The 27,440-nt window shown below is 46.9% G+C and overlaps 1 protein-coding gene across 1 annotated transcript in view; it reads left to right on the top strand.

Moving 5' to 3' along the window:
- Positions 1-27,440, top strand: part of Parn (poly(A)-specific ribonuclease) — a 94,752-nt gene that overhangs the window by 50,160 nt on the left and 17,152 nt on the right. The window contains exon 22 of the mRNA XM_070003444.1: positions 26,862-27,051. Within this exon, the coding sequence (XP_069859545.1) occupies positions 26,862-27,051 (190 nt within the window). The remainder of the gene's footprint in view (positions 1-26,861; positions 27,052-27,440) is intronic.

Raw genomic sequence — 27,440 nt, forward strand, 5'->3', positions numbered from 1 at the left:
ACAGTCTTACCACCTAGATATGATACCAGTAATATTTTTTCTTATTCTACTGTGTCTGGATGAGAATTTGCACAACATTCTCAATACTTATCCGGCTCTGCCTTTAAAATGCATTTTAAGAAAGCTTGTTTTGTATTTTCTTATTTTTAATTTTATTAATATTAAGGTATTGTGCAGAGAAGTTACCATTTCATAATGCAGATATTTCTTTTTTAAGTATAATTTTATTATTATTATTAAGGTCTTGTACAGAGGGGTTACCATTTCATAAGTGAGGTAATGCATACATTACTTTTTTGGACAATGTCACCCCTTCCTTTGCTTTTTCTGTTTCTCCCTTCCATTCCTGTCCACGAGTTGCATAGTACATTTTCCCCAGTGTCTCCTGAGTACTATGATTACATTTGTTCGCCCTTAAATACATTTGTTTACCCTTAAATGCCTTCTCTTTATACTTAACATGTCATTATACATTTGTCATCAGGAGTTTGATTTTAAAAATAGGTGCATTATGTTTTCTTCCTACCAACAGACATAACTTACTTCAGCTATAATCCAAATTTGTGGCATTTTTAATTACCACTCTCATGAGCATCTGTGCTTCAGACCTTATGTCTGTGGTTTTTTCAAGCCCCATGACCAACAAAAAAGTCTAGTTCTCCTGCGTTAGCAAAGATAATTGCAGATAATATTGGAGACTTACCTTTCAGTTGTGTGCATGGTTTCAATATATGTATGACATCTGTAATACCTTAGGTTTTGCTTTTTTTTTTTTTTTTTTTTTTTGTCGGTCGTGGGGCTTGAACTCTGGGCCTGGGCACTGTCCCTCAGCTCTTCAGCTCAAGGCAAGCGCTTTACCACTTGAGCTACAGCGCCACTTCCGCTTTCCTGGTGGTTTATTGGAGATAGGAGTCTCACGGTCTTTCCTGCCCGGGCTGGCTTTGAACCGCGATCCTCAGATCTCAGCCTCCTGAGTAGCTAGGATTACAGGCGTGAGCCACCAGCGCCCGGCTCAGGTTTTGCTTTTTTATGTTTTTTTTGTCAGTCATGGGGCCTGAGCTCTGGGCCTGGGCACTGTTCCTCAGCTCTTTAGCTCAAAGCTAGTGCTCTACCACTTGAGCCACAGCACCACTTCCAGCTTTTTCTGCTTATGTGGTGCTGAGGAATCGAACCCAGGGCCTCATGCATGGGAGGCAAGCACTCTACCACTGAGCCACCTTCCCAGTCCTGCTTTTTTTGTTTGTTTGTTTGAGGGTGAAAAAGGTTCCAGGGTTTGAACTCGAAGTGGGCGCCATTCTTGAGCTTCTGTGCTCAAAGCTAATGTTCTCCAGTTAAGCCACAGCTGCACTTGTGGTTAATTGGAGATAATAGTCTCACAGACTTTTCTGCCTGGGTTGACTTCGAATCAAGATCCTCATATCTCCCCTCCTCAGTAGCTAGGATTACAGGTGTGAGCCACCATCGGCCCAGCTATAATTGTATTTTCAGGTGGAGGTATGTTCTTTTTCCACATTGATTTACTGTTATATGATGCTAGATACTGTATAGTTTTATGCACAGAGTCTTTATAGTGACAGCAGGATAGTTCAGGTTTTTGGCAAGGTTTTTTTTATTTTGTTCATTTTTTTTTTTTGGCCATGGGGCTTAAACTCAGAGCCTGGGCACTATCTTGAGCTTTTTGCAAGGCTAGTGCTCTACCACTTTGAGCCACAGCTCCACTCCTGGTTGTCTAGTGGTTAATTGGAGATAAGAATCTCACAGGCTTTCCTTCCCAGGCTTGCTTCTAATTGTGGATCCTTAGCTCTCAGCCTCCTGAGTAGCTAGGATGATACGCATGAACCACCAGCGCCCTGCCTTTGGCAAGGTTTATAAGGTGATGGCTGTCAGGAGAAACCCATAGTGCTTGTTGTTTGTAAAGGAGTGAGGGATGCAACAAAGGTCAGGCAGAATGCCCTGAGGGAGGTGGCGTGAACTGCGGGGACAGCAGGAAATCACCATCAAGGAAGGCCTGCTGGAACACATGCCTGGGCTAGGATGATTTGGGAGGTAGCCTAGCAGAGAGGCGATCATGGTGGGCCCGACCCAGTGTGGCAAAGAAGGTAGAGACAGGAGCTTTTGTGCCTTAGAAGTTTACATCTTGTCTGTTGTACAAGTCTGGCAATCACGGGACTTGGATTGTTCATTTCTCTGTGATTAAAGCAGGCTTTTAAAAATAAAATCCATTTTCTTTGAAAAAGTCTGGGACTCTCGCCGGGCGCTGGTGGCTCACGCCTGTAATCCTAGCTACTCAGGAGGCTGAGATCTGAGGATCGCGGTTCAAAGCCAGCCAGGGCAGGAAAGACTGTGAGACTCCTATCTCCAATAAACCACCAGAAAACCGGAAGTGGCACTGTAGCTCAAGTGGTAGAGCGCTCGCCTTGAGCTGAAGAGCTGAGGGACAGCGCCCAGGCCCAGAGTTCAAGCCCCACGACCGACAAAAAAAAAGAAAAAGAAAAAAAGAAAAAGTCTGGGACTCTCAAAAGGGTTTCCAGGTATTGAGCCAAGTCGATTGTCCAATTATGGTGCTGCCCTTGGAAAGCTTGGTCATTCTCAGAGGTGTGTGCGCTGTGCCCATGGCACTCCCCCATGTGCGGTGGCACAGAGTCCAAAGGGGTGAAGTCAGCGGTCCCATTGGAGACGCCTGAAAGGCTGTGCTTGCATTTACTCCAGCTCAGAGCCTTACATCAAGGCCAGAATGAGCTGATCTGGGAAGTGGCCAGCCACATCTATAAATGCTGCACAGCGTAACAAATGGCCCATGGCTTCCAAGAACCTGTGACAGCTTTTCAGTTCATGAAAACCATCCCTTGACAAACGAGGTCACCAAAAAAAGAGCCCACTAGATGGACTCATCTTTTGACAAATGTCTCAATATTTACACAGATGGAGCTGCAGCCAGTGAGCGGGGAATGATAGAATGACTAGATGGACAATCGCAGGTGCCCGCGGCTCTGTGGCTCAGCAGGGGAGGGGATGGATGGGCAACTGGTGCTAACGTGCCTCAGCCCGGAGAGCAGCATGAAGTGGGGACCCCACCTCAGTCATGAATTTGGGTTGGTGCCAGGAACAGAGTTGTGGGGAGCTGGGAGGAGAGGAGTGATGTGATTCATGTGACAGGGACAGTTCTGTTAGCAGAGAGGAGGGGGGCATGCCACCACAGAGCTAGGGGACATGTGCCACCACACAGCTGGTGACAGTGCAGGTTGGCTACAGCGATCTCAAACTATGGGTCCTATTCCCTCAGTCCTTGGTGAAATTATTGCCCCAGTGACCAGCATTCCCTCTCTCCCTCCCTTTTTTCCTCCCTCCCTTTTTTCCTCCCTCCCTCCCTCCCTCTCTCTCTCTCTCTCTCTCTCTCTCTCTCTCTCTCTCTCTCTCCTCTCTCTCTCTCTCTCTCTCTCTCTCCCTTTTCCCCTCTCTCTCTTTTGGTCAGTTGTGGGGCTTAAACTCAGGGCTTGGGCACTGTCTCTGAGCTCTTTTGCTCAAGGCTAGCACTCTACCACTTGGAGCCACAGCACCACTTCCAGTTTTTGAGTGGTTAATTGGAGATAAGAGTCTTATAGGGACTTTTCCTGCCTGGGCTGGCTTAGAACCATAGCTCTCAGCCTCCTGAGTAGCTAGGATTATAAGTATGAGCCACCAGCCCCATCCCTTTCTTTTTTTGGGGGGGGGGGAGGGGGGGCGGTTGTGGGGCCTGAACTCTGGGCCTGGGCGCTGTCCCTCAGCTCTTCAGCTCAAGGCTAGCGCTCTACCACTTGAGCCACAGCGCCACTTCCGGCTTTTTTCTTTTTTGCTTATGTGGTGCTGAGGAATCGAACCCAGGGCCTCAGGCATGCAAGGCAAGCGCTCTACCACTGAGCCACCTTCCCAGCCCAGCCCCATCCCTTTCTTGATTGAACCAGGGCCTTATATATCCCTGGCAAAGCATTCTATCACTAAGCTGCACTCAAGCCCTCAACATTTGTTTTTTAAAGGAAGGAGTTAGAAAATAGCAGACTGTACTCCATATAACCAAGACAATTTGTTCTGTTTTATTTTGACTCAAGGTCTCTTTATGTAGTCCAGCCTGGCCTAGAATTCTCTATTGTGCTTCAGCTTCTGGAGTGGTGGGATCATAGGCCTGAGCTACAACCAGCATTGGATTCTCCCTGGTTGTAGGCTGGAACCTCGAGCTTCATGCAGGCGAAGCCAAGTGCTCAACTACTGAGCCACACCCCAACCCTGGTAACAAACATGGCCAGCATTCATGGTCAGGAGGGAGGAAAACTTAGGCCTCATGGACACAGCTTCTCAAGGGTAGGGGAGACTGCCCCTTCACCCATAAAACTCCTGGCCCAGGAGGGGCATTAGCACTTCATACTGGGCTCCTCTCGCCATTGGGCTGCCGGGAGAAGAGGGTGCTTGCTGTGTGCTGACTCAGCCAGGGGAGATAGGGTTGAGAGCGCCCATCCCTGTTCTCTGTCACCGCCCATTTCAAATTTGGCCTCTGTATATGAGTGGCATGCCTGGGGGGTAGGGGGGGGTGCATGTCAGGGAGGAATCCCTGAGAGCTGGGGCTGTGAGGGGATACAGTGTCTCTAACAACACAGTGGAAGGCATCCTGACCCACAGTTACACTCTCTATTTTGTGATTGGTCTGTGAGGTGTTTTATTGCTACTGGCACCCAATCAGTTTATGGAAACTGAATGTTTTACTTTGCTGCCCCTCTGGGTTACAAAACCTCCCATCATGACTTTATAGGGCCTCCTTTGCCTGCACCAGCCACAAGATGGCGCTGTCATGCCGGCCACCAGTGCACATCCCAAGTGACACCTGCCACCCAAAATGCTTACTCAGGCTCAGCTCACAGCTCCATACCCAGGAACCACTGAGGATTCGGGTTAGAACCCAGTGGGCCCCTCCTGCAGCGTCAGCAGGCAGGCAGCACAGGGCTAGAGAAGCTGGTGCAGAGCCACCTTTACAGAGGATTACAGTGATCCTTCTCTGTGTGCTTTGAACAAAAGATCAGAAAACTGCTGCCCAAACTAACGAATTTAGTTGTCTCTCTTTCCCATGACTTCCTGTAGCTGGGGTGGATTTTAATGAACCTCCTATGAATGGGGGAAGGGTCCCAGTTCATTGGTGACTACAGCAGCTTTCTGTTGGGAGAAGGTTGGTAAACAGTGCTAGGATAGTTCAGGTATGACTGGTAGAATGCTTGTGTCCCACCAGCCCAGTTCTGGGCTCCATCCCAGGAATGTGCGTGTGTGCCTGTGTGTGTGTGTGTGTGTGTGTGTGTGTGTGTGTGTGTGTGTGTGTGCATGCGCGCGCACATACACACACACACACACACACACACACACACGCCTGTCATTGGAAGAGGTTGGACTCATTAGTGTGTTGGCTCATGCTGGAAAACTAGTTTGGGGTCTGGTTAAAAAAAAATGGGGGGGGGTTGGGAAGATGGCTCAGTGGTAGAGTGCTCGCCTTGCATGCCTGAGGCCCTGGGTTCGATTCCTCAGCACCACATAAGCAAAAAGAAGAAAAAAGTCGGAAGTGGTGCTGTGGCTGAGCGCTAGCCTTGAGCCGAAGAGCTGAGGGGCAGTGCCCAGACCCAGAGTTCAGGCCCCACAACCGGACCTAAAAAAAAAAAAAAAAAAGGCACAATCAGCCCTCATGGTTCACAGATTGGGTACTTGTTCATTCACCTACTTGTTACAGTTCTGGTGACCTCAAAACCAGCACAGTGCTTTCACGGTCATAGGCAGACACGGGAGTGGGGGAGGGGGGCAGTCGAGGGTCCCAAGAGCTTGTGTTTCTAGCTGCAGCGATCCTAGATGGTGCTCTCTGCCTTCTGCCTAGTTCGCATACTGTAAACAAGCGGCCTTTTCCTAATCTGCTCACTGCCATGTGCCATGTTTGTGAATTGTTATGCTGCTTATGGTAACACTGAGGCTAAATAGCCTCAGAGCCTGGCATTTTTTGTTTTTGTTTTTTTAGGTCATGGGGCTTGAACTCTGGGCCTGGGCGCTGTCCCTCAGCTCTTCAGCTCAAGGCGAGTACTCTACCCCTTGAGCCACAGTGCTACTTATGGTTTTCTGGTGGTTCATTGGAGATAAGAGTCTCATGGACTTTCCTGCCCAGGCTGGCTTTGAAATGCGATCCTCAGATCTCAGCCTTCTGAGAAGCTAGGATGACTGGTGTGAGCCACTGGTGCCTGGCTGCCTGGCGTTTGCAATGAGTGGAAGGTGGCCTTAGAGAAAGTATGTGAGGAGTTGGATAACCTTATGTTTTCCCCACACACAGTGGGCCGTGGGGTTCTGAGCAGTGTCTACAATGCTACGGCTTTGCTTTCTCTCCCAGGATGTTCGATGCGAAGCCTTTTAGGGAAAAGACATTCTGTTTGTGGCATGGGTTTTGGGATTTTGTTTTGGCGGTACTGGGGATGCAACGCAGAGTTTGTATAAGCTAAGCAGGTGTTTTATCATACAGCCATCTCTCCTGTGTTCTATTTGTCTTCAAGGGAATCGGGTCTGAAAAGCTGGGCTTCTAGCAGGGGGTGAGGCCCCTAATGTGGGGTGATTAGGTAAATGGAGGCATAGGGTACTATTGAATCTGACTTCAACCACAAGTGATGCCCTAGTTTCTTCTTTTGCTTGGTGCTTTCTTCTGTGGATGTACCGTCTTATGGTGGACTTCCACTTTCACCTCACAGTGTGTGAGGTTTGACAAAATCAGGTGGAGAACTTCCTTTGCCAGCCTCTTGGTTTCTGCTGCATTTTAGCTTTGCACCTGGGCCCTTTAGGAAGGAAGAACCTGGGATGGGGAAAAGGAAAAGTCAGGGGGATTTGACAAGCACTTCAAAAGCAGCGTGAGCAAACTGGGTTGAAACCAAAGCGAGGATCCTCGGCCTTAGGACACCATCTTTCTTTCACCTCTGTCCATGTGACACTGTGTGCCATCTTTTCCTGTGGAGCTTGGAGTTGAGGGACAGAGTTGCTCTTTGGTCTGGATTCGCTGACTGGCTCTGCCCCCGTTGTTGGCACGTGCGGCCCTGTGCATGGGTTATAGGAAAAGAAAGAGCCAGGAACACAGAGGACACGCTGACCAGGAGTGACCTGTGCAACCACCTTCACCCACCCATCCAACTGGAAGCATCTTCTGCCATCCCAGGTGCCATCGCGCCTCGGAGCAATGTGGCGCCCTGCCTTGCCAGTGCTGGTGATGGGGCCATTCCCGTAGTGAGTGCAGTGCTGGGAACTGGTGTGTATTGAATAGCTTCAAGCTGGCTTCCTGAGCTGGCCAGACACAAGCTTACCTGTCAGGTGGATGACTCATCTGTCTTGTATCTTAGTCATTGAATCCTTCTCTTATCTAGAGGTCACCTTAAGTGAGACCAGTATAAGATGACCTGGAGGCTGGGAAGGTGGCTCAGTGGTAGAGCGCTTGCCTTGCATGCCTGAGGCCCTGGGTTCCTCAGCACCACATAAGAAAAAAGCCGGAGAGCGCTGTGGCTCAAGTGGTAGAGTGCTAGCCTTGAGCTGAAGAGCTGAGGGACAGTGCCCAGGCCCAGAGTTCAGGCCCCATGACCGGACCCCCCCCCAAAAAAAAAAAAAAAAAGATGCGACCTGGACATTTTTCTTATATCTCAGATTGAAATTCCATCATGAGATAACTTCAGACAAGCAGAGATAAGAAAATACTTCATTTAACATCCTTTTTTTTTTGCTGGTCATGGGGCTTGAACTCTGGGCCTCGGTGCTGTCCCTCAGCTCCACAGAACCACTTCTGGTTTTCTGGTGGTTTATTGGAGATAAGAGTCTCACAGATTTTTCCTGCCCAGGCTGGTTTTGAACCGCGATCCTCAGATCTCAGCCTCCTGAGTAGCTAGGATTACAGTGTGAGCCACTGGCGCCTGGCTTCCTCATGTTTATTGTAATAATATTTTCTGTCACAGGCCATTTTAAAATTGGTCATCAGTTAAAGTCCTTGTTTTTCCTTAGATCTCCTTTCTCCCCACTACATACCACTCATGTTGGGCTATAATGTTGAAAGGAGAGATTCGTTTACATAATATCTGGTACTAGAAAAATTTAATGGATCTGAATGAGGAAAGACACATTAAAAACCAGGCAGGCTGGGTGCTGGTGGCTCATGCTAATCCTAGATACTCAGGAGGCTGAGATGTGAGTATTGTGGTTCAGAGTCAGCCCTGGCAGGAAAGGCCGTGAGACTTGTATCTCTAACTAACCACCAGAAAACCAGAAGTGGTGCTGTAGCTCAAAATGGTAGAGCACTGGCCTTGAGTGAAAGAGCTCAGGAAAAGTACCCAGACACTGAGTTCAAGCCCCATAACCAACCAAAACAAAACAACAAAACCATAGGCAGATCTAAGGAGGTACCAATGGCTCTGTCTTGTTTGTGTTACATAACAAATTACAGTTGTCATATTGTTTCTGAGATATTGCACCTGAATACTATTTTGGGAAATCATGTCTAAGAGGAGGTAAAATATGTACTAGTAAAGAACTGGAAGTAAACTTAGAATTTCCTCTTCATTCTCATTAGATTGCTAGCTTTTCCCTCCTTGCTTGCAAGAAAAATGGTAAGTTGTAGTTTGATCTTTGTTGTCTTCTTATCATTATCATTATTATATTTTTTGTCAGTCATGGGGCTTGAACTGGGCCTGAGCACTGTCCCTCAGCTCTTCAGCTCAAGGCGAGCGCTCTACCACTTGAGCCACAGCACCACATCCTGTTTTCTGGTGGTTTATTGGAGATAAGAGTCTCACAGACTTTCCTGCCAGGGCTGGCTTTGAACTTTGATCCTCAGCTCTCAGCCTCCTGAGTAGCTACAGGCGCCCAGCTGATCGTTGTCTTCTTATCTTGACAAATGGAACCGTTTGTATGCTACAGCTTAGAAGCAGCAGTGAACAGCTGCTCCTAGGAGTACAGAGCTTCCTCAGTCATGTCTGGACAGGAAAGTATACCTAGTAATGATCTTGATTATGTAAACCACCTGGATGGACCAATGGTGTGGTAACTTGGCCTCAGTTCTTCATCTTCCTTCTGGTAAGGAAAAACAAAGCAAGACAGTTTATAACTGGGTAGCTGCCTTGGGAAAACAGCAGCTCAGGTGGTGCTTTAAGTGTTCACAGACTTTATACTTATGTGTTAGAAGTAACTACTCCTTTGTTCCAGGACTTCCTTGGAAGTCCCTCTGTCCTGTGTCACTCATGGGAAGTTTGCAGGAGGGCCATTTTCTCCTCACTGAAATGCCTCTCCACGCATGCAGTGTGTGTTTTCCACCTGTGGAGGATGGGTGTCTCTGACAGTCGAGAGAAACACAGCTCTCAGTGGACTTCCACCAGTTTGCACCCAGGCCCCGACCCTGCTCTGACTTTACAGCTCTGTGTCAGCTAATGTGGTTTAGACAGGCGGTGGTGTTTGTTGAGTCTTGCCTGATGACTTAGTTTTTGTAAATATTCCAAGTGTGTTTGAAAGTGTACTTTTTAACTGGTAAGTCTAGTTAGAAGTCCAGTTGGTCAGACATAGGCTCCAATTTTCTATATATGCATTAATTATCATCATTAATTATCATTTGATCTAGAAGTTTGTAGTTGGGAGCTATATTTTTAACTCCTACTGTGGTTGTGAAATTGTTGGGCTTTTTGCTTGTAATTCTGTAGGCTTTTGTTTCACATAATTTAATGCTATTGTTCTAATTAGTGGGCTGTATTTTTTTTTGTCTGATATAGCTTAATTATTGCAAGTTTTTCCTGTTTTGGTTAGTATTTTCCTGATACATCTTTTCCATTCTTTATGACCCACTTTTGGAGTTGCTTTTGATGTGTCATTTGTGACAAGCATATAGGTGCAAAGTTGCTTTTCTTCTATCAGAATGAGAATGCCTATCTTTTAAGTAGACTTGGAAAATTTATCTTTGCTGTTTACTATGTTTTTTGTTTTGTTTTGTTTTGTTTTTGGTAAACATCCAAGCAGGGAGCAGTGTTAGAGTGGGATTTCTCTTGTAGACTTTTAAGTGTGGCCTGGTCCACAACTTGCCTTAAAGTTGGCGCTTTGGGCTGTGTCTAGCACTCCTGTTCCTCCTCTGCTTCCCTCCCCACCTGCACCCCAGCTCCGTTTGGTTCCTGATTGGGGTGCATAGAAAATCTGCAGCCAAAGTTCTTTCTGTGTTGGTGTTTGGGTTTTTCTTGTTTTTACTTGCAGGACTATTTTTACCTTAGACTTGGCTCCTTTATAATATTTAACAAATATTCACAGTGGAAAGCAAAAAACGTTTCTGTTGGCATATGTTTTTCTTCCACGATCCTGTGTGTTTATTTACTGGTGTGTGACTCTGTGTGGGTCTTTATCCCACGTTACATATTTGCTAGACTGGTGGACTGGGTGGCGGGGTAGGGTGGGGTAGGGACCTGTGGCCTGCAGCATTTTTTGGACAGCCCTGGTTTTCTTCAGAGAATTCCAAGAGCCTGAATTGGGGGATGAGCTTGCTTTGCAGTGGCTTGAACTTCTGATCCTTTGAGTGTGGGAATTGTGAGGAAGCCAAATTCCAGTCTTAGCCGTGGCGTAGGCCAATGTCTTCATTAATTGATGAGAGGGGGATTAACTGGACCGTGACTTACTCTGTTGTCCACCAAGTATTCTTGTTCTACGTGTGAGAAAAAGGGGGAAGGTGAGGTTTGCCAAAGTGGACAAAGTATAGTTGTAGCAGTTCTTCCTAGAATTGAAAAGCACCAGAAGTGAAACTATGTCTAAGAACATAACCTAGAGCGTCTAAAGACTAAGCATTGTGGGGTCAGCAGAGGGGCCAGGTCCACGCTGGTGTTGCTGGTGGGGTTTCTTCTGGGTGGGGGTACACAGGGAGGGCCTACACAGTAGTGGTGATGATTTGCTTGAACTTATTATTGTGGAAAAAATTTAAATGTACAGCCTCCTGTGTGTTCCCTTCCAACCACTCTAAATGCATAGCCTTTCTCTTTTTTCTTGGTAGTAATGGAATCTCAACTTGCTTGGTTTGCTTGCTCAGCAGGCACTCTACCACTTGTTTTGTACTTCCAGCTCAGCTTTTTGCTAGTTAATTGGGGATCATGTCTAGGCAACTTTCTGACAGGGCTAGCTTCAAACCACAGTCCTCCAGGTCTCAACCTTCTGAATAACTAGGATTACAGGCAGGAGCCACCAGCAGCCCATGTTGGTTTTGTTTTGAAGGGTATTCTAGAGCCATATTATGTTAACTGGTAAATATTTCAGTGGGAATCCTTAAAAAGATTCTTCTTTTTAAAAATTGTTATAAAGATCATGTACAGAGTAGATTCTTCTTTTAAACATCAGGGTACTACTGCTATTGCTCCCATCTGAGGAGGGGTGTGACATAGTGTAATCACTAAGTCTCAGCTAAATGAGTAATAGTTCTTAGTGCTTACCTCCAGTGCTGGAAGAGAAAACTCTTTGTCTTGTGATTGAACACAATGTCTTGTCTTTCTTTGGTTGGACTTAGGGCCTGAACTCAGGGTCTAGGTGTTGTCCTTGAGCTCTCCTTTGCTCAAAGCTAATGCTCTACCACTTTGAGCCGCAGCTCCACTTCTGATTTTTGAGTGGTTGATTGGAGATAAGAGTCTCCCGGAGTCTTTTCTGTTCAGGCTGGCTTTGAACTGTGATTCTCAGATCTCAGCCTCCTGAGTAGCTAGGATTACAGGCATGAGCCACTGGCACCCAGAAAATAGTGTCTTTTTAACTTATGGCCTCCAGAAAACTGGGGGCAGGGGAAGGGGAGGAAATGAATTACTTTTAAACCTCAAAGACTTTTCAGAATTGCATAGAATCTAGTTTTTAGCTATGTTTATCTTTTAGACACACAGATTTCTACTTGAATCTGCTAAGCCGCCTCATAATTCAGTAGACAGAAGAGAGCCAACGATACTTTTGGCTCGTAGCTTTGGCTCTATTTTATCTCATATTTTTGTCATGATTTCAGCTTGTCGATTCAAGCTTACATTGTATGTGATATATTGTTTATTAGCCCTTCTGTCTGCCTAGTGTAGGAATTCATGTACTGCTTAATGCTTCCCAAGTATCTTTTTTTTTCTTCTTACTATGCTGAAGATCAAACCAAAGGCCTCACATATGTTGAGTTAGTGCTCTGCCAACGGAGCTACACCCCCAGCCCATTTTATTTTTGTTTTAATTTTTTGTTTCTTAATGACTCCTCATACAGAATGTGTTTAAGGGTTTCTCAGCTTGTGCGGCGCTGGCTGTTCTTTGCCTGCCCTTCGTGGACAGCCAGTGGCACTCATTTCTGACCAGGGATCAGAGGGCAGGCCAGGCTATGTCATCCTTGACCTTGGACTTACCTGTACCAGCTCATGAAGATAAGCAGCTGATTGCTGTAGAGTTTCAGCTGGCAGTGAACAGTTCAAATTTTTAACTAAACGAAGACTAATGTTCAGCTTAAAGGCAGTACTTGCTAGATTGGAAGATAATGGAATTGGTCCTTCTGATCTGATTTGGGTGTTCACAGAACTCTTTAAAAGGGCAAATGATCCAGAAACTACCTTTATTAAGCAATCCCATGGTTGAGTGGCAGTCAGAAATTTTGACATTGGTGAATTTTGTTGTTGTTTTTTTTCTCTCTGTGGTTCAGATCTTTTTTTTCTTTTCTTTTCTTTTTTTTTCAGTCAGTCATGGAGCTTGAAATCAGGGTCTGGGCACTGTTCCTGATCTTTTGTGCTCAAGGCTAGCGTGCTCTACCACTTTGAATCACAGAACCACTTCTCAGTTTGGGGGTGGTTACTTGGAGATGAGAGTCTCATGGACTTTTTTGCCTGGGCTGGCTTCAAATCACAATCCTCAGATCTCAGGCTCTTAAGTAGGTACAATTTCAGGCATATGAGCTACCAGTGCCTGGCCTGGCTTAGAACAGCTTAGAAAGAAAAATGTGGCACAGAAACCTTTTCTGTGTTTTTTTTTTTCTTCTTTTAATAGATGTCTGTTCTTTGTCTTGTCTCCTTCCTTGCTGGTGTAACACAATAGGAGAGTAAGCTTGACCACATGACTGAAGCTGTGTGTATGGTAAAGTCAAAACAGCATGCCATACAGAGAGTGGCCGGGTGGCCACCCTGTCTGCGCTTGTCCGTGAGGGGCAGGGTAGGATGAACTGGGCTTACAGCACAGTGGCCTGAGGTAGGCTTCAGAAAAGTAGTGATAGGTTAAGAAACCAAGTATAGCTAGTAGAGTTAAGAAATCAACTATATGTATGCCTGTAAGTTTCAGCACTAAAGATCCTGAGTTCAAGCTTAGTTTGGCTACAGATCCTGTCAAAAAATAAAAACAAAAACAAAAAACCCAGAAAATAACGAACTTGAAGGTTTATATTTCATTGTCATCTTTCTTTTTTCTCTCTCTTTCTTCTTTCTTTATCTTCTTTGTTTCTTTTTTTCTCCTTCCTTCCTTCCTTTCTTTCTTTCTTCCTTTCTTTCTTTCTTTCTTTCTTTCTTTCTTTCTTTCTTTCTTTCTTTCTTTCTTTCTTTCTTTCTTTCTTTCTTTCTTTCTTTTTGTCAATCAAGAGGCTTGAACTCAGAGTCTGGGCACTGTTCCTGAGTTTTCTCACTCAAGGCTAGCACTCTACTTCTTTGAGCCACAGTTCCACTTCCAGTTTTCTTGTGGTCAATTAGAGAAAAGAGTCTCATGGGCTTTCCTGCCTGGGCTGGCTTCAAACCACCATCCTCAGCTCTCAGCCTCCTGAGTAGCTAGGATTACAGGTGTGAATCACCAGCACCTGGCTGAAGTAATTTTTCTCTTTTGAGTGTGATTTTTATTTCTTCTTCTTCTTCCTCCTCCTCCTCCTCCTCCTCTTCCTCCTCCTCCTCCTCCTCCTTCTTCTTCTCCTCCTTTTCTTCCTCCTTCTCCTCCTCCTCCTCCTTCTCTTCCTCCTCCTCCTTCTCCTCCTTCTCCTCCTTCTCCTCCTTCTCCTTCTTCTCCTTCTCCCCCCCCCCCTCCTTTTTTGATAGGATTAGAGCCAGGTGCTGGTGGCTCCTGTCTATAATCCTGGCTACTCAGGAGGCTGAGATCTGAGGATCGAGGTTCAAAGCCAGCCCAGGCAGGAAAGTCCCTGAGACTCTTAATCTCCAATAAACCACTAGAAAACTAGCAATGGCGCTGTAGCTCAAGCGGTAGAGTGTTTGCCTTGAGCTGAAGAGCACAGGGACAGCGCCCAAGCCCAGAGTTCAAGTCCCACTACCAACCAACCAAAAAAAAAAAAAGGTAGGCGCTCCCACTTATTAAATAGGTATTGTACTGTTGAACCATGCCTCTAGCTCCCTTTTGCACTATTTTTTTTTTTTTTGTTAGTTTGTTTTTTTTTTTTTTTTTTTGAGACATAGTCTTGCTTCTTTCCTGGGATGTGTACCACTTTGCTGCCAACAAGGAAAGGGTCTTCCCTGTCTGCTGTACCCATTTGGCCAGAAAAGAGAATCAGTCATTCATCTAGCTAATATTTATTAGATGCCTCCGTGGCAGGAGGCTGCGCTCAAGCTGCCTCTAACCCCGGAGAGCCACTAGTTCAAGGGCAGGAGCCGGGGAGGAGAGGAGCAAGAATAGAATTTCTCCGCAGTCATATGTTTTATTTAAACTTGCCAATTTAAAAAAATTCTACTTTCTCTAATATGTCCATATTTGATCTTAGTACTAAAATGTTTTTAAATTGCCAGGTGAATTATTTAACATTTCCTCCCTAATCAGCAGTCAGCTCCCTACCCTGGAAGGTCAGCCTTGCTTGTCAGTGGCTGTAGTGGGGACGGAAGCAGAGAAGCACTGTGCTAGCTTCAGGGTGATGAAGACTAGGTGCCGTGTCCAGCTGCGTCATGGAGCTGGTACGTGTGTGCGCGTTCAGGCTGCCTGATGTTGGGTGGGTGTTTTGAGGCAGTGGAGACTGGTTTTTCTTGTTACCCCACTCTGAATTTGTGCCCTCGAGTGCACAAGAGAGATGCACTGCTGCTTTTCCCACATGACTGTCAGTTCCCAGACTCCCCTTGGGTGTGTCTGCTGACCGTGAGTTGTGTCTTGAGCAATGCGGCACTCATATGCAAGCTGTCATCCTCCGGTATGCGAGATCAGAGCCTGCACTGGTGATCGCTGCTGTCCAGGGTGGCATGTCAAGTGGCCAGCCAAGGTGAATTCGGGCTGTGCCTCCACCTGCCTCCCTACTGAGTGACTGACTCAGAAGGGAGAGCAGTTTCCAGAGAGGGGCGTGGCAGGCAGCCTGGAAGCAAGGCTGTCACCATGGCTTGCTCACCCCGTGCCCTTCTCTCAGAGGATGATCATTAAAGCCTTTGAAATCCTCAGGTGGCCGGACTTCATTTACTTTTATTTATTTATTCATTTTTGTTGGTTGTGAGGCTTGAACTCTGGACCTGGGTGCTGTCCCTCTGCTCCTTAGCTCAAGGTGAGCTCTCTACCACTTGAGCCACAGTGCCACTTCCGGTTTTCTGGTGGTTTATTGTAGATAAGAGTCTCATGGACTTTTCTGCCCAGGCTGGCTTTGAACTATGATCCTCAGATCTCAGCCCTCTAAGTAGCTAGGATTACAGGCGTGAGCCACCAGTGCCCAGCTTTTACTTTTATTTTGTAAGTAATCCAAAGCTTCTTGAGAACACACAAGGTCTGCCTGTGTTCTTTCAGGGAACGGCAGTGAACCAATACCACACCCTAGTTCAGTGATAGAACATCACCCAATTGTGTTTTTGTGCCTTGATTGGATTTCTGGGGATGTGATCGGGAGATTGGGAGCATGCTTGTGGAGTGGGTTTCCAAGGGGAAGAGGCTGGCCATGAGTTAGGAGGTCTGGCTTAGCTCACTCCAGCAAGCTGCTTGCCGGGGACTCCCACAGACATTGCATAGCTAAATGGTGACAAGTCTGCTAACCTGAGAGTTGTGGCTACTCTGCCTCCTCCCCTCAAAGCTCTTTCCTTGCCTTAGTTGATCATGTGGGGACGCAGTGGGGTACACAGGGCTCTGCCTACACTTCCACCTTTGCTGTCTCTTCTGTTGTCAGTTTATGTATTGCCAAGCGGTAGAAGCCAGGCAGTTGATTCCTCTGGCAAGCCCTGTTAGTTGAAATCATCACTAAGTACCATCTGTAGCCATGTACCTCCTTGCTGCTAGTTGGACAGAACTGATGTGGATGTAGCTTTCGAAGCACGACAGTTCTTAGAAGCAGTTCTTTTCCTGTTGGGAATGGCCCTATCTGCCCAGCTAACGTGACATGGGACACGGGACACTCATTTGCAGTAAGCTCACAGGTAAAACACGATGTGTGGTGCCTTCTAGCCAGATTCCAGGGCAGTTGCTTCCAGAGAACTTGTGCAATCAAGCATAATACTGCATAAAAGCAGAGAAAGTAAAATCATTCATGAAGCACGCTTCATGACCAGACTACTTGTATTACAGGCATTTGCTGCGGAACTGGAGGATTAGAATTCAAAGGATGGCAGTGTTTTTCTAGGGAACAATGTAGCGAGTACTTTTAAATCTGCAAGCACTGTACTGTCAGTCTGCTCTGTCGATACCTGGCTCTAAGAAGTCATTTTTCAGTTTCCCAATTTCTATTGAGACCTTTTTGTTGGGGGAGAGGGGCTCTGTGGTTAAACCCAGTGACTTGTGCACAATAACCAAGCACTACCACTAATAGTATTAGGTATTTTGACATTACAGATAACCTTTGGGTCATTGGGAACTTTATTTTTTTTGGGGGGGGGGTCCAGTCGTGGGGCCTGAACTCTGGGCCTAGGCGCTGTCCCTCAGCTCTTCAGCTCAAGGCTAGCACTCTACCACTTGAGCCACAGCACCACTTTCCAGCTTTTTTCTTTTTTGCTTATGTGGTGCTGAGGAATCGAACCCAGGGCCTCAGGCATGCAAGGCAAGCGCTCTACCACTGAGCCACCTTCCCAGCCCCTCATTGGGAACTTTATGATGCATTGTTCTAAAGCATTCAAAACCACTGAAATCTACCAATATCATGCTTGCCATTGTATTCATCATTTTTACACATATTATCTAGCCAATTGATTATTGCATTGCACATCTAAATAGACAAATATATATATATATATATTACTTTCTCCTTATGATATGGAAAACAAAACAAATGATTAGAATAATTTAGAGATAAGTGTGAGATGGAAAGGCTGGACAGCGCCAGTATTGTATGTGTGCATGTGTGAGTGTACGTACCACATATGTGTGCTCGTTGGTATGTGTGCGTGTGTGCGTTTAGGAGAGCCTGGGGCCCCGGCGTAGTAAGACTCACTCCCCCACCGAGCCACACCTCCTGCCTCCAGTGTCACTTTAAAAACCAATCTTACTGAGGCTGGGAAGGTGGCTCAGTGGTAGAGCGCTCGCCTTGCATGCTCAAAGCCCTGGGTTCGATTCCTCAGCACCACATAAGCAAAAAAAAGAAAGCCGGAAGTGGCGCTGTGGCTCAAGTGGTAGAGCGCTAGCCTTGAGCTGAAGAGCTGAGGGACAGCGCCCAGGCCCAGAGTTCAGGCCCCATGACCGGACCCCCCCCCCCAAAAAAAAATCTTATTCTGTTGGCAGAGAATTTCACAGATTCTTCTAGTATTGGAGATTGTTTCTTCTCTGGGTTTGGGGACTTGCTAACCACTCAAAGCCCTTGCCACAGGGCAAAGCTTGTTCTTGCTGACTCTCATTCTCTCTATTCCTCTCTCCTTTCCTTCCTTCCTTCTCCTGCTCTCTAGGTACTGATGTGTTGGTTCATCTCATTTTGGCAGTTTAGTGTCCCCCAGAGCAGAGCAGGGTAACTATTTGATGAGGAAGAAAATGAGGTGGAATAATCTTCAAAAATTATGTCATAGACTGCGAAGTGATTTGAAAAAAAAAGAGAGAGAGAAAAAGTAAACCAAGTGTAGAATCATATGAAGTGCTAAGAGAGAATGGGGCTTTTAAATCATGGAGGTACACACCTGTAGTCCCAGCTACTCAAGCGGTAGGAAAGTTCCTTGAGCCCATGGGTAGGAAAGTTTCTTGAGTCCACAAGTTTGAGGCCAACCTAGGCAACCTTGTGAGACTGTGTCTCCAAAAATTAATAGAAATACCTGTATCTGTTTAGGGGTTTTATGTGTGCCATACAGAAAGAGCCCTCCAGCGAAGCAGGTGATGGGGCTCAGCCAGTCATCAGAGCAGGGAAAGGGGTATGGAAAGCCAGCAGTGCCTCTCGCTTTGCTTTCTGGAGAAGTGGGACTGCGGGGGATGGGGAGGGGGCATCTTCTCTAACTCAGATCATGGCAGTAACCACACGTGTCTCTCGCTATCCTCAGGCCACCTGTGGTCTGAAGAAATGTCCTTCCTGTCCTACCAGGAAGCCCAGGACTCCTCAGCAGCTGGACAAGCATTGAAGGAGGCGTGCTGCCATTGCCCAAGACTTTTTTTTTTTGGAGGAGGGGGTCAGGGGGAGGGAAAGACCACCATGCTAGGTATCCTAGAGACACTGGTAGTATGGGGACTCCTGCGGTAGTATGGGGTGTTTGTGCAGGTGGAGTTGGATTGCAGGGGTAGGGAGTGGGGAAGAGGGAAAAGGCGGGGACAGACAGAGGGCTCTTGTTCCTAATGGGGCAACCTGGGACACGCCCCGCCCCCTCTGTGGGGACCCCTGCAGGTAGTTGACAAAGGCCTCACCTGGTGAAGGGATCGGTGTCTCCATTGGCAGTCCCTAGGGAGTTTCTGTGACTGCTCTGGGTGTTGACACTTTACCGCCCAGGTGAGCCAGCTCAGCCCTGCCTGGCTGATAAGGACTTGTCATTTCCAACCCCCACCCCCCACCCCATACTGCTCAGCCAGGATTTTTGCCCACAGGGTGGCGTACCAGGTTGCTAATCACTGCAGAGGATTGAAAACTTCCTAAGTGGCCTACCAAGTTGCAAGGTTCAGCACTCCCCTAAGTGCTGTGGGTGTGTGGCATGCTTCTGCCTCTTATGCTGTGCATGCATGTAGTGCGCTTCTCCCTTGTGTGCTGTGTGTGCATGTAGCATGCTGCTACCTCGTGTCTGCACCTGCGTGGAAGCCGAAGCATCCTCCTTAGGAATGAAAGGACTACACTTCAATCTGCCACCTACAGCCAGCAGTTCAGCTGCACACAGCTCCGATGGGGTCGTGTCCTGAAAGTTCTTTTGTTGATTAACCTTTCAGAACACAAAGCACATTGTCACATAGAAAGGCGGCTTTGAATGGTGGGTATCAGCGAGAGCTTCGGGTTGGGCGGTAGTGGGTCAAGAACGCAATGCTGTTTGATACCAGTACAAAAGGAGGGAGAGGCAGGGGACATCGGGGCGGCTTCCTGTCCTGAGGAAGCCTGTGTTTGGTGATACTGGGCAATCTGAGACCTGTTGCATGCCAGTGGTGCAGGGAAGATGGTTTGGGGGAAGTGGGTCCAGCGATAGCCATGGACTTGCTGTGGTTACAAGTAGAGGCTTCTTGCTCAGCCTGTCAGAGACTCCCGGTGTGACACTCATGCTACGCTGTCTCATCAGGTGGGATCAGAGAGTGAAGAGGATGTACTAAGACTATACTATAGGGCACCATGTTAGGATTTGAGATGATACAGAGCCTGTCCATGGCGCCTCTCACCATGATCGTTGTCTGTGTGCACACCTTTGTGTTATGTGCCCTCAGAGATCGCTATAACAAGCATGACTAACATGAGCGGGGCGGTCTTCCCCAGGGTGGGATTTATTCAGTGTTCTTGACATTTCACATGGTCTGGCTGAGCTTTGATTTTTTACCCCGAGTTATTCTTGTGTAGTTGAGACATCAGTCTCAATTTTCTTGCATGCAGTGTGAAGAATGTTGTAAATTGCTCAGGTCTTTCAGCTGTCTGTCAACTCCCGCAAGACTGTGAAGTGTGGAATTGCTTCCTAACTCCTGTTTTAAGTTAGGGGTTTTGTCTCAGAAAATGAAGGTTGATTTTTGGTAATTTTTTTTTTTGGAAGAAGTAATTGTTTTAAACTTTTTCCTGAGCTCCATCTGTTCCTGCTTGCCTCCATCTTAAATTTCCTTCTGTTCTTCATGTCACCAGTCCACCTTGTAAGGAGGTGTGTCGGCAGGTGGGATAACTTTTGTGCTTGGTGGGGTTTTAGGGCAGTCAGCTACTGCTTCGAGGGTTCATTAAAGTTGTCCATAGCCAGGTGTGGTGGTTACATACCTGTAATCCCAGCATATGGGAGGCTGAAGCAGGACGATTGGGAATTTGAGGCTAGCTTGGCTACAAAGTGAGATTCTTCCTCAAGAAAACCCAACCAAGAGGGGAAAGGGTGGATGCACGCAAGAAGGACTAGTGGACACACACAGTCACAGTGTTCAATGTGTGTTTGTGAAAATGGAACTAGGAAACTTGGAGAGACGGATGGGTATACGGCCGGTGGGAGGACACCTTAGGGCTCAGTGTGAGCTGCTCTTTGCTCTCCCTTCTCCACCAGCCCTTTGTCCTTCCTCGGGGTTCACACTCCTTTCCGCAAGGTATTCCCAAGCTAGTTTCTTGTCTAGCCCACATCTCTCTACTGGCTGTCTTTCAGTCCCTCCGTGTCACCTTCCGCCCTCCCTACTCCTGAATGTCCAGCTCCCTGTCCCCAGCCCCTGGATGGGACCAGTTTGGGACTCAAGGACTGTTGCTCCTTCTGTCTTTCTGTACCCCTGCCTTTGCATCCTGACTCATACCCGCCTTCATATCCTTATTTACTGCTTGGCTTCTGCTACTCCCCAGAACCTGCTGGGCCTTCCAAGTCTTCCACCACACTGGCTATAGCGCCCCCTACCGTCGCCCAGCCTCTGCTCTGTGTCCTTCCCAGAGATAGCTCTCTTCATGGTCCTGCCTGGGGCTGGCTCAGTTCTCGTCAGTATTTTCTTTCTTTTTTTTTTTTTCTGATCCGGTCGTGGGCCTGAACTCTGGGCCTGGGAACTGTCCCTCAGCTCTTCAGCTCAAGGCTAGCGCTCTACCACTTGAGCCACAGCGCCACTTCCGGCTTTTTTTTTCTGCTTATGTGGTGCTGAGGAATCGAACCCAGGGCCTCATGCATGCAAGGCAGTGCTCTATCACTGAGCCACCTTCCCAGCCCCTCGTCAGTATTTTCCACACTACCTCTTCTTCCAACCCTTAGGCTCACTAGAGCCTAAGCATCTTTGTTAAGGGTACCATTCCTGTGTGTTTGGCTTGGTCAGGTGTCTCTGGAGACCACAGGTACACACGGTCTGTCTCCCCAATAAGTCCAGGTCTGTGTCTAGTTCACACTGTGGCTAGTTTGTTCATGGCTGAGTACGTGACTAAATGAACAAGTAAGAATTATGTGTATTTGTATAGCAGTTGACATGCTGCCCATCTTCCCAGTGGTTGATATTATCACTCATCTTCATTTTTGTACATTGCAATATTCCCAAAGTGATAATCTTGTGCTCCTCATTTGCTTGGGCCTGAGGTCGAGTGCCTCTGTGTGTGTTTATTGGCCTTTTGTGCTTCTGTGAGATGGTGATGTGTTATCCTCACTCCCTTTTCCCATTTCCATTGTCATCTGACTGATGTCGGCATTTCATGTATTTCTGGGCTGGTTTCTGCCAAGTGTCCTATTAATGTCTTCACTTCACCCAGTGTTTCCTCTCTCTCTTTTAAGAATCTTCTGATGGAGTGGAGTTTTAATATTAATGCAGCCAAGCCTCCTGATCTTTTCTTTTATGCCTCTTCATAAATTTTTCCTGTCAAGCTCAGAAAGATCTTCACTTATGTTTTCTTTTCAAGTTTTCAAAGTTTGCTTTTGACATCATTTAAGTTCTCCATCCATCTAGACTGGATTTTTTGGCCTGGCATGACTAAGAATCTACTTTCATTATATTTCTATAGATAAACAATTTTTCCAGCTCTTCAATTTTTCTAGACTGTTTTATCAAATATCAAAGTCTCACGGATGTAGAATTTTATTTCTAGGCCCTTAATTCTCTTCCATTGACCAGGTTGTTTACTTGGATACCATAACTACCTGTCTTAATTACGACAGCATGAAAATAAATTTCCTTTGGAAGTGTCTGGTGGCTCACACCTATAAGCTTTGCTATTCAAGAGGCAAAAGCAGAGATAGACTACTCATGGTCCAAAGCTAGCTTAGAAAGAAGCATGAGACTCTATCTGGAAAAAAACAAAAACAAATCTAAAATCAAACACTAGTATGGATCAAGTAGACAAGCACAAAGCCTTGAATTCAATACCCAGAATTACCAAAAGGAAAAGAAGGCGGTGAAAAAAAAGAAAAAGAAAATGAGCTATTGTTGGCTCTTTTATTCTACCATTTAAATTTTAGAATCTATCCTTCAGGCCCATGGAAAACTTAAGGTATATATCCCATATGCTAAAATGACATCCCCATCATACTTCCATCACCCCCTAAACTCCACATCCCATTGGAGTCACTTTCTGCCTCACCACCCATAACCCAGCCCAGTTCCTTCTAACTGCTGCTCTTTTCTGTTCAGTTGTTGAGACTTTCAGATGGCTTATATGTCATATGTTAAATCTTTTTCTCCATCAACAACTAGTCTGTCTACTTAGACTTTGCTTGACGTGAAAGGAAAGCCCTTTTTCTTAGGAGGCAGTGGTAAGGATGAAAGAGTCTGCCTTATACTTTTTTTCTTTTTTTTTTTTGTCGGTCGTGGGGCTTGAACTCTGGGCCTGGGCGCTGTCCCTTAGCTCTTCAGCTCAAGGCTAGCACTCTGCCAATTAAGCCACAGTGCCACTTCCAGTTTTCTGGTGGTTTATTTGAGATAAGAGTCTCACAGAGTTCCTGCCTGGACTGGCTTTGAACCATGATCCTCATATCTCAGCCTCTTGAGTAGCTAGGATTATAGGCATGAGCCACCAGTGCCTGGCTGCCTTAAACTTATAATCCTCTTGCCTCAGCTACCCAAGTGTAGGAATTACATGTATAAACTATCATGCCTGGCTGGAAAATATCTCAATTTTTAAAAAATGTAAACATAGCCAGGTACCAGTGGCTCAGGCCTGTCTGTAATCCTAGCTACTCAGGAGGCTGAGACATCAGGATCGTGGTTCCTTGTTAGCCCAGGCAGAAAAGTCTGTGAGATTATCTCCAATAAACTATTCAGAAAAAGTTGGAAGTTGTGCTGTGGCTAAAGTGGTAGAGTACAAGCCTTGAACACAAAAGAGGCTCCAGGACAGCGCTTAGGCTCTGAGTTCAAGCCCCAGAACCAGCAAAAAAAAAAAAAAAAAAAAAAAGTAAACATTTTAAGTTATTCTTTAAAACTCTTAATACAGAAATGACTTTATGCCGGGCGCTGGTGGCTCACGCCTGTAATCCTAGCTACTCAGGAGGCTGAGATCTGAGGATCGCGGTTCAAAGCCAGCCCGGGCAGGAGAGACCGTGAGACTCCTATCTCCAATAAACCACCAGAAAAACCGGAAGTGGTGCTGTAGCTCAAGTGGTAGAGCGCTCGCCTTGAGCTGAAGAGCTGAGGGACAACGCCCAGGCCCAGAGTTCAAGCCCCACAACCGACAAAAAAAAAAAAAAGAAATGACTTTATGAGACATTTGTCAACCTTAAACAAAATACCTCCAAGTACACCATTTTTTTCTGGATAGTGGTATCTATATATTGCTCACGTGTTGATTCCATACCAGCTTGGCTGCTTAGTCTACATGGCCTCAGCCAGCTGTTGAGTTTGCTGGCTGCTCAATGTCTGTGTGGTCACTGAGACGTACCTTCTCTGGGGATTTGTGGAGATTGATTGCTCTGATCTGTGTGTGTCAGGAGCCGATGAAGCTGTGAACAGGTCAAGTTGTTCTGGCTTAGCTGCGTTGCTTGCCTGTAGGGAAATGGAGTAGATTCTCTATGCACTTGCTTCCCCTAGTGGCTTTGACACCACGTGTTGGGACCAAAAGATGGCTTTGAATCCTTGCCCTGACAAATTTAGAAAGGGTTTAATGTTACCACGCAGCCTGCTCCGCGCTGCCCTGCCCCTCGCAGGCAGGCTGGACGTGCTGGAGGACACAGTTGGCAGCCAGTTCATTCTGCTGATGCAGCCCTCGGAGGCGTGGCTGGCAGCCAGAGCTTGGCCTTCTAGACTGAAGGTCCAGAGCTGCAAAGCCGTGGGACATGAAGGACGTGAGGCAAGGCTGGCTGTGCGAAGGCCAGCAAAGTGGATTATTACTCATTTCCCTTCTTAAGTGAGCCTGATTTCCAAATGAATTCCCTGTTCACATTAGCCACTTGTTTGGGCACATGTCCATGGGACAGAGAACATGGTGACTGGAAACTGTCGTCGGATGCCATTAAACACGCATGCACGCATGCACGCACACGTACTACACACACCCCTTGGCTCTCTATCCCTCTCATCACCTTTGCTCTTCTGGGGGATATTGACCTGAGCCTCCTCTTTTACTTGGTAATCCAGATTCAATTCCAGAGAGGCTTGCTGCCAATGCCATCCTTTTGGGCAGGCTTCAGGAAAAAACAAAACAAAACCTTCTAGATCAAAAGCTGGCATTTAAGAGGAAGTTCCAGGAGACACTCACATGGCAGCCGCTGGCACAGACGGTCATTACATCGCTAGGACCTGCGGGTCTCTCCACAGATCACATGTCAATGGATTTTCGCCAGAGCCCTCACCCTCTCTCCTCCTCGTGAGTGGCACGTACCGCGTGCTCACGGTGTCTGATTCCTGTTCTGATCTCTTCAGGAGACTTTGGATAAGAGGAAAATTTGCAAAAACCCTCACCTTTTTTTTTTTTTTTTGTCTTTTTTTGAGGGGTCCAGTTTTTGAAACCGTCTCTCCCAGTACCTCCCAAGATGTGTGGACCGAGAGTGGCCTCAGACTCATGATCCTCCTGTCTCGGTCTTTGGAGGACTAGCTCATTTCCTTTTCACCTTTATCTGTACAGCGAACATTTGCAAACTACAGAGCACTTAAGTAGTGACAATTTGTGTCTTACTTTAAGTATTTGTTTTTTATTAACACGGCTTAATAGTGCCTAAGCACTAGTGGCTCGTGCCTATATTCCTAACTACTAGAGAGGCAGAGATCAAGAGGATTGTGGTTTGGGGTCAGCCTGGGCAAAAGATTCACTACACCCCATTTCCACCAATAGCTAGCTAGGTGTGGTAATACCTTCAGTCCCTGCTATGTGGTCCAGAGTGCCGTGGGCAAAAAGCAAGACCTTACCTTTAAAATAACCATAGCAAGGTGGGTGCCAGTAGTTCATCTGTAATCCTAGCTACTCAAGAGGATGAGATCTGAGGAATACAATTCAAAACCAGCCTGAGCAGGAATGTCTGTGAGATTCTTATTTCTAATTAACCACCAAAAGAGCCGGAAGTAGGGCTGTGGTTCAAGTGCTAGAGTGCTAGCCTTGAGCCAAAAAACACTCAGGGATAGTACCTAGGCCCTGAGTTCATCTGCAGGACTAGCACATGTGTACATGTACACACACACACACACCAGCAAAAAGGCTGGACGTGGTAGAGCACTTGCATAGCAAGCACAAAGCCCTGAGCCCAAACCCCAACACAGCCTCCCCCCCTCCCGCCCCCAAGAATAGTTGTTTAAGTATTGAGGGCATGGAGTTGTTAAGTCATTGTACACTGCATGTGTGCAGCCTCTGATTCCTGTGCAATTAGCCTTCCCAGCCTTGGGCTTAAGGGCCCTGATGCATGGCAGACCCTGGTCCAGTTCCCTGTACTTGCATTTACCTCTCTGGCCACCTCTGCTGTGCACTCAGTCACGTTACAGCTTCTGAGAACTGCTCCACACCAGGTGCTCTTCTGGTTGCAGGGTGCATAGTTTCTGATGTCATTGTGCAGGTGCATGTGCCGAGGTACCAACACTGTCCTTGATAGTATGGCCAGGCTCTTACTGTTTCAGGGACAGCAGCTAAGAGAGTGCATGCACAAGCTGCACAAGCTAGCACCAGCATGCGGGAGCCATCCGTCCATCCTCCCTCATGTGGTGCCTGTGTGTTCATCCAGCAGCTTCGAGGGAGAGGGCAGCAGGGGGTGAGAACAGCTAACCCAGCTCGAGCTAGGGATGATGCTCAGTGGTGGAGCGCTGGCATAGTGAGGTCCTGGGTTCCATCCCCAACACTGCAGAAAGAAACTTAACAGAAAACTGGCACGAGGCTGGGTGTTGGTGGCTCACACCTGTAATTCTAGCTACTCAGGAGGCTGAGATCTAAGGATCACAGTTCAAAGCCAGCACAGGTAAGAAAGTCCTGAAACCTGTAAGTGGAGCTGTGGTATAGAGTATTAGCTTTGGGCAAAAAAGCTCAGTGACAGAGCCCAGGCCCTGAGTTCAAGCCCCACAACTGATTAAAAAACAACAACAAAAACCACCTGACTTGGTACTGCTCCCAAGTCTTCCTGCTGGTAGAGCAGAATCTGGAGAGTTGATGTCCTTGAAAAAGAAAAGGAGTACGGCATGTTTCAGTACCCTGGCAGTATTAGGGTAGCAGAGCCTGTTGTTCTTTGTTTTCAACAAAATACAGTTGACAGTTTTTGCCTAGTGGTGGTTTATTTTATTTTCATTTCTGTCTGAATAATTTACAAGCAGTCATGCTCACTGTGTTTATTTGGCTCGTGTTTTATATATATTACAGTTTGTTACAGTTTACGAAGCGTCTTCTCCCTGTGCATCGGTGGCCTCGCTCTAGGCGAGGATCCAGACCAGGAACTGTGCTGGACGTCCCTGGTGTCACCCGAGCCCAGGGCCCCTAGGCCACACCCTCACCATCAGTAAGGATTGCTTCCTTTTCCCTGCAGCTGTGAATACCAGCAAATACGCAGAAAGCTATCGGATCCAGACCTATGCCGAGTATGTGGGGAAGAAGCGGGAAGAGAAGCAGACCAAGAGAAAATGGACAGAGGACAGTTGGCAGGAGGTGGAACGGAAGAGGCTGGACACAAAAACCTTATCTCACGAGTTACAGAACCATGACTTCTGTACCAACAGGTGAGAGCCTAGCAATTGGGTCCCGTGTAGCTTCATTTAGAATTGTGAGAAATCGTGTGTGTGTGGTGTGTGTGTGTGTGTGTGTGTGTGTGTGTGTGTGTGTGTGTGTGTGTGTGTGTGTGTGTGTGTGTGTGTGTGTGTGTGTGTGTGTGTGTGTGTGTGTGTGTGTGTGTGTGTGTGTGTGTGTGTGTGTGTGTGTGTGTGTGTGTGTGACTAAGGCTTGAATTCAGGGCCTTATATTGGCCAGGTGGTGCTTTGTTGCAGGTGGTGCTTTGTTGCTGAGCCACACCTCAGTCCCAGTTTTTTGCTTGTTATTATTCCAACACTATCTTGCTTTCTGTCCAGGTGTGGGTTTGGACTGGGATCGGCTTATCTTAGGTTTCTTGTCA

Source organism: Dipodomys merriami, unplaced genomic scaffold (genome assembly GCF_024711535.1).
Source record: "Dipodomys merriami isolate MVZ:Mamm:240054 unplaced genomic scaffold, mDipMer1.0.p SCAF_60, whole genome shotgun sequence".
Classification (NCBI taxonomy): domain Eukaryota; kingdom Metazoa; phylum Chordata; class Mammalia; order Rodentia; family Heteromyidae; genus Dipodomys; species Dipodomys merriami.